Source organism: Pistacia vera, unplaced genomic scaffold, assembly GCF_008641045.1.
Source record: "Pistacia vera cultivar Batoury unplaced genomic scaffold, PisVer_v2 Contig538, whole genome shotgun sequence".
NCBI lineage: Eukaryota > Viridiplantae > Streptophyta > Magnoliopsida > Sapindales > Anacardiaceae > Pistacia > Pistacia vera.
Genome location: NW_022196377.1, coordinates 129,833 through 137,265, shown reverse-complemented (window position 1 = coordinate 137,265; position 7,433 = coordinate 129,833). Strand labels below are relative to the sequence as shown.

The 7,433-nt window shown below is 32.8% G+C and overlaps 1 protein-coding gene across 1 annotated transcript; it reads left to right on the top strand.

The window, feature by feature from the left end:
- Positions 1-4,806: 4,806 nt before the first annotated feature.
- On the top strand, positions 4,807-7,222 carry LOC116107419 (gibberellin 20 oxidase 1-B-like). The gene is made up of 3 exons (XM_031393695.1): positions 4,807-5,571; positions 5,737-6,058; positions 6,711-7,222. The coding sequence occupies exons 1-3, from the start codon at positions 5,012-5,014 to the stop codon at positions 6,981-6,983; spliced, it is 1,155 nt and encodes a 384-aa protein (XP_031249555.1). The 5' UTR covers positions 4,807-5,011; the 3' UTR covers positions 6,984-7,222.
- Positions 7,223-7,433: the final 211 nt, after the last annotated feature.

The following is a 7,433-nucleotide window of genomic DNA, read 5'->3' as shown; positions in this document are numbered from 1 at the left end:
TGAATGTATTGGATTGGTGGAAAGTAAATACATCGAAGTATATGGTTCTCTCGCGTGTGGCCAAAGATATCTTTGCAATCCCAATGTCTACAGTTGCTTCCGAGTCAGCTTTTAGTACATCGGGTCGTGTACTAGATCAATTTTAGAGTTCTTTATCTTCGTCGGTTGTTGAAGCATTGATTTGTATAAGCAATTGGTTGAGATCTACACCAACTTCGGCTAAAGATGACTTGGACTTGGAGGATGCAACGGCTTATGAAGCGGGTATAATATCTATCTATTATATTCTTATCTCTTAAATTTATTTTAATTTATTGGCAAATAAATTTGTTCAATGTTTTTACCTTTTAAGCTACTAATTGACTTTCTTGTGTTTATTTTGTAGAAATGATTGGACTTCAATCACTTGATGAAGGAACATCCATGCCTAATTTGGAGCATTAGACATGAGTCATGTTATTCTTATTGCATTGTTTTGTATTTTTATAATTGTAGTGGTTGAAATTAGTGGGAAAATCAAAGAAGTTGGTGACATCTTAGTTTCTATATTGTTGTTTGTTTGAATGATTTTGGTGAAGTTATTTGATGTTTCTGATTGTTATGCGTAATGGGTATTGTTTGTCTTTTGAAAATTTTATGTGGATAGTTGTCATTTCTTGGTTATTTTGAAGTTGATCATTTTGAGATAGTGTTAAATTTGTTGCTTACTTGTTTGGTTTAGTTGTTCTCTCGTGCTTCTTTTTCTTATTTCAATAAACGTTTGTGTTTTAGTTTTGATTAAGAAATTTTTGTGATGAATTGATTGAATTCAAGTGTTTCCTAGAGATTAGAGGATCTGTGATTGTGATTGGACACAAATGAATGAGTAATGAACAGTGAAAGCTACTAAATGCTCGTTTTCTTAAATTTTTAGGGGTGTATTTATAAAATTTTAAGGTTTATTTGTCATTTTTTAAATTAATAGGGGGTAATAAATTTTATAGGATACCCAGTATTCGCATTATTTTATGTGAAGTCCAAGGAAGTACTTCAATTTTCCTATCATACTTATTTCAAACTCAACATAAATTTGCACTAAGAGGATATCCTTGCCTTTATGCTTAATAAATAAAGTAGTATTTACTTTCCCATGCAAAAACGTTTTTCAAGTAAGAATTTACTTAATCTTTCATACCATGCTCTAGGAACTTGTTTTAAACCATAAAAAGCTTTTTGGAGTTTAAAAACATGGTTTGGCTGATCATGATTTTCAAAATCCAGAGGTTGTTCAACATAAACTTCATGATAAACCTATTTAAGAAAGCACTTTTGACATCCATTTGATATATAATGAAATCTTTGGAACATGCAAATACCAAAATCACCCTAATGGACTCTAGGTTATATATCTCCAAATCACTAACTTTCAGAGTTGTTGGGGAATAATTTGTAACTGGGTTCTGAATTTATGTTACAAGCTGGCTATCTCTTTTCTATTTCTATGTCTCTAGCTTGCTTTATGAATGTAATTTAGGCCTTAGGTAATGTTATGTAACTCTTATGTATGTTGTGAGTGATTTCTATGAGCTTTTACCCAGTGGTTCTAGAGTGACAAATAAATTTTTACCCAGTTATTTAGAGAGATAAATTATGTTTATGTGCCCAAGTCAAAGGCAACACTGTTTTAATTTGGAGATGGGAACATATTACGACTATCCCTAAGGTTTTTGAATTTCTCACTTGAATGACAATTTTGCACTTTTTATCTAATAAAACCTCAAATTTTGAAAATGTTCACCTATACCATTTTACCTTATCAAATGGAGTCTAAAAATATAAAAACTTTATCACAAATGTCCTTTGCCCTTACCTTTTACATTGTTGTTTGGTTGACAAACACTTTCTTATAAGACCAAAGTTGCCATTTTTACTAACACTTCTATAAGGTCAAAGTATCTTTTCACTCATCTACCATTTAAAACCCCTCTCAAGTCAGGTATCCTCTGAATATCCCTCAATGAGAATCCAGGGGATAATGTTGGAGAACGAGTTGTATATGAAAAACCTGCGTAAGGATAATAATAATAATCAAAACATTATACAAGATGTCAAGCAGGATCCAAACTTATAATTGCAAAAACTAAGAATTCATCTGGAAATTACACAATCAAAACATATTTATATGGTGGAAGCTTCCAAAGTGTTTCACAAACATTTATCTTTACATTATTTACATCAAGATGACAATAAATCATCTCCTAACGTAGTCCGCGTCTCTAGCATCTTTCACTTCTGCTTTACCACAAGTAATCAACAATGAAAGGGTGAGCACTGATCGCTCAATAAGGAATGATCATTCCATTCTAAATGTGCTATTTGACTTCATTTAAACATATTTATTAACACACACTTATCTTTTACATTAGGTATACTTCCATTTTCTTACTAATTCATTGCTTTTCATCATTTTATCCCATGGCTATATAAAATCAATATGTTCACATACAAATAAGTATGTAAACATAGATACACACATCACATGTCATGATATAACATATAAATATCATCTAACATGAGTATAAATACTCTAAATGTAATAACATCGTAACTCATGTAATGCAACTAAATGCATATGAATCATTTAACATCTAGTTGACGGACTTTTCTTAGTGTCTTCAACACTTCATATCATCTAGCCTCAAATTCATCTAGAGTCTCATTCATCGGGAGGCGTACTTACGTGTTATTTAGCAGCAAAGCATATATTATCTTTCCTCAATGGTATATGAGGGTTGCTTACGTGTTTTCCATCATGTTCTAGCATCTTTAACATCTATGGCATGTAAATACATATTTTAGTAAGCTTAATACTTTTGATTCATCTATGGATTATCAATCCATTACATTACCTCTTGTCAATTCATCATCTTAAAACACTATCACATTGCATCTTCATACCATTTCAAACATTAATCATGCATCACTTATGAACATGTATATCTTTCAAAGATATCTAACTAATGGGTAACATTAGTAATGGCTTAATCACCTCAATATATAATCAATTCATAATCACAAGAATTAATTATGTTAAATCTTAAACTTTAATAACTAGAAGCTTATTCTTTAGGCCATTTTCCATCCATTTGCTAAATGAATTGCTCTTGGCCTAAACATAAAGTTATGGGCTATGTCTTAAATTTATAGTGCTTCGAGAATCATCTCATTTCAGTTTTATAACTCAAGTTATGGTCGAAATAACTGAAGAATGTTTAACATAACCCCTAAACTTACCGAATCCGAATTTTTCATATTAAACTATGCCACACCATTCCTATAACAATTAACAAATAGGTCACCTATGGGTCAAATAAACGTCCCCTTAATAGTCTTTAGCATCTTGAAGGAAGTGTAAAACTTCTACACATAATCACATTATTGCTATAACATTGTAAGTTAATGCAAACAACAACATCACATTCTAATAACAACATTCAACACCATGTGGCCTCCAATGCTACAAGTTTTGCCACAATCAACATCAATACTTCATTCTTCAGTTAAACAAACAACTCATAAAACATGTAAGTTATTTTGCAACTTGATTCTAGTGGTGTAACACTTGTATGGTATGAACATTTGAGAAACACAAAAGTCAAAGACTTGCAGTTGTTAGTCTTAGCTGTCCACCCCTTTTGTGAAAGAATTGTTCTTCAATTCTTAAGAAAATCCAAAGAAAGCAATTGAATAATCTAGTCAATTAATTAAATTGATTGTCATACCTTCATGTGGATATCATAAGTGCAGTCCTTTTCTGGATTGATTTGCGAAGAGTTAAGGGATTGAAGGAGCCTTCAACGTTGGTATGCATGAATCTTTGTTTGGATTAATTCATCTTATTTTTATTTTATTTTTTTTGTGTAAAACATATATATATCAGACCCTGATCATGGGAATCGAGTAATTGATGAACCAAAATTTTTGTTTGTCTGTTCCATAGTTCTTCGATTACTTACAAAGAGAACCAACAAGATTTTGGGGACAAAGTGATGTAAATGTGGCTATAAGGCACTTCTTCGATGCGCAAGCATCTACAAGTTGCAAGAAGTTTCCTCTCAATGTAGACAGTTTAGACACTTCTCTCTTCTTTGAGACCACACAAATGAAGGAGAGCATAGTGTGAGGTTGGTACTTGGAGATTTAATCAAGAGGAGTGTAGGCAGTTGTTACTGAAATGTTAATTATTATGAAAGATCTTTCAAAAAGGTTGAGCATCCAACGTTTAGAAGATTTAGGGTGCAATGCAACCGTTATGGAAGAATGTTTCCCGTTCATAGTGGCAATGGATTGTTTGAAGATCTGCAATTGTGAGAAGTTTCACTCAAGAAAAAATTGTGGCATTTAAAGTCTAGAATTGCTCTGACAATCGATGTAGGACGTCTATTCAGAATTATAGCTGCTTATGTTCTCACTGGTCCATTTCAGTGATGCATATACATTAGATGATATTTTAAATATTATAACTACCTATCACATTAATTATAAAGATTTATATATTAAAAAAAAATTATAAATAATATAAGTTGATTAATTGTAACATAATTGATATAATACCTAGATTTTTTCAATGTATTATTAGTCTTAGGAAAAGATAAGGGTATCTAAACATGGGGTCCTTGGGAACATGGAACAAGAATTGAGACAATAATAGGATAATGACTAGTAGTTGGTCTCATTTTTACTTTGTACAATTTGAGAAAGTGACCAATATATATAGGTTAAAGCTCTTCCAACCTTTGCTTCAACCTTATAGCAAGGACGGCTTTGGCCTTTCTCTTCTCACTCTTTCAAATAATCAAATCTCTCTCACTCTTATTTATTAATCTTTTCCACTCCAGCAAATTCTACTATTTTAAGGTATTTTCATTCAATTTTTTGCTGCTCTTTTTTCTATATTTCATTAAACCTAATTAATTACACTCTGTTTTTGAGACCTCTATATAAAGCTTCTTTTTGTACAAACCTGTTTGCAATGTCTCTCATAATGAACTCAAGCAAATCACCCCTTGTTTTGTGTCCTCCATTGATGGACAAAAAAAATGATGACAAGGGTTTCATTATTTTCGATACCTCTACTTTGAAAAAGCAATCAAATATTCCAACGGAGTTCATTTGGCCAAACGGCGACTTGATCAATACCCAACAAGAGCTCAACGAGCCCTTGATAGACTTGGAAGGATTCATGAAGGGTGATGAAAGGGCAACAGCTGAAGCCATCGAGCTTGTGAGAAAAGCTTGTTTGGAGCATGGTTTCTTTCAAGTGATCAACCATGGCGTCGATGCAAGTCTCATAAATGCAGCCTATGAAGAAATTGATTCTATTTTCAACCTTCCTCTTGACAAGAAACTCAACATTCCAAGAAAGCCAGGCCAAGTTTTTGGATACTCTGGTGCTCATGCTGATCGTTTCTCATCCAAGTTGCCTTGGAAAGAAACGTTTTCTGTTGGGTACCCTTACTGCGAGAATAACTCCAACCCTGTTGTTCTTGACTACTTCAAATCTGTTTTAGGAGAAGATTTTGAACGCACAGGGTAAGTAAAGTTTTGAACGTACGAACTAAAAGTCATTCACTTGACTCTGATCAAACTACAAAAGTCAAAATCAGCTATTAGTCACCGACCTACGATACCAATTGCGTTTTCTAGTATTTATGTCGAATATTACGTACTGAAATGATTTTTTTATTTTCTTGGTAGGTGGGTTTATCAGAGGTATTGTGAAGCAATGAAGAAATTATCTAATGTGATTTTTGAGCTCTTGGCGATTAGCTTGGGAATAGATCAATTGCACTATAAGAAATTTTTTGAAGATGGGTACTCAATCATGAGGTGTAACTATTATCCTCCTTGCAATAATTCAAGCCTCACTATGGGAACTGGCCCTCATAGTGACCCAACTGCCTTAACAATTCTTCATCAAGATCAAGTTGGTGGCCTTGAAGTTTTTGTAAATGACAAGTGGCAAACAGTCCGACCTCGACAAGATGCCCTAGTCATAAATCTCGGCGATACATTCATGGTAATCCATTTCTAATGCCCTTTAATTTTGCTTTTATTACTCTAAAAAAATTGTTAATTTTGTTATTATTCATATATGAAAATTCATAATTAGGTGTTAATATATACTTAAAAGAAACATTAATTGTTAAGGTGTTAGATTAAGGGTAATTAAAGTTTGTTAACGTTAATAATATAGAAGAGACACGTATGAGGCCATTGCATTAATCATATTTTTGATAAGATTAAGACATCAACAAGCTTTTCGAAATGACACAATTGAACAGCAATACTTTCCCCTCAAGGTTTTGGATTATAGCTATAGCTTTATTAAAATTTGAAGCCAACTACTTGCTGGTTTCAACTTCAATTCTCTCACTTTGAGATTCGTGCGACTTGTAATCTAGTGGCCGCAGAGTGTTCATTTATTTGTAATAAAAGCGGGACCTTTAGGACGAGCCACTACAAAATTATTTGAAAAAGAAATGTGCAAATTTGTTCAGAATTGGTAAGGTAGGAGTTGAATTGTCAAAAACCCTAATGAGACAAAGTGAATAATATAAATATTACTTCATGTATGCATCACTCTGCATATTAATGTACAAAACGTTATCTAAAAAACTTATTATTTTAGAATATAATGTCTTGACGTATTTGTTGGGATATACATGTAGGCATTATCAAATGGAAAATACAAGAGCTGCCTGCACAGAGCAGTGGTGCACAGTGACAAAGAGAGAAGATCAATGGTGTTTTTTGTGTGTCCAAAAGATGACAAAAAGGTGAGACCCCCACAAGATCTTGTTAACAAAGAAGGGTCAAGGATTTACCCAGATTTCACATGGTCAGATTTGATGGGGTTCACGTTGAAGCACTATAGACCTGATGCGGCTACTCTCCCTGCCTTTGTCCAGTGGTTTATATCTTCCAAATCATCTAACTTCTAGAGTTGTTTGGGATGAAAAATTTGTAACTGGGTTCTGAATTTATGTTACAAGCTGGCTATCTCTTTTCTAATTTCTATGTCTCTAGCTTGCTTTATGAATGTAATTTAGGCCTGTAGGTAATGTTATGTAACTCTTATGTATGTTGTGAGTGATTTCTATGAGCTTTTACCCAGTGTTCTAGAGTGACAAATAAATTTTTCACCCAGTTATTTAGAGAGAAATAAATTATGTTTATGTTGCCCAAGTCAAAGGGCAACACTGTTTTAATTTGGAGATGGGAACACATTGCAGACTATCCCTAAGGTTTTTGAATTTCTCACTTGAATGACAATTTTTGCACTTTTTATCTAATAAAACCTCAAATTTTGAAAATGTATCGCCTATACCATTTTACCTTATCAAATGGAGTCTAAAAATACAAAAACTTTATCACAAATGTCCTTTGCCCTT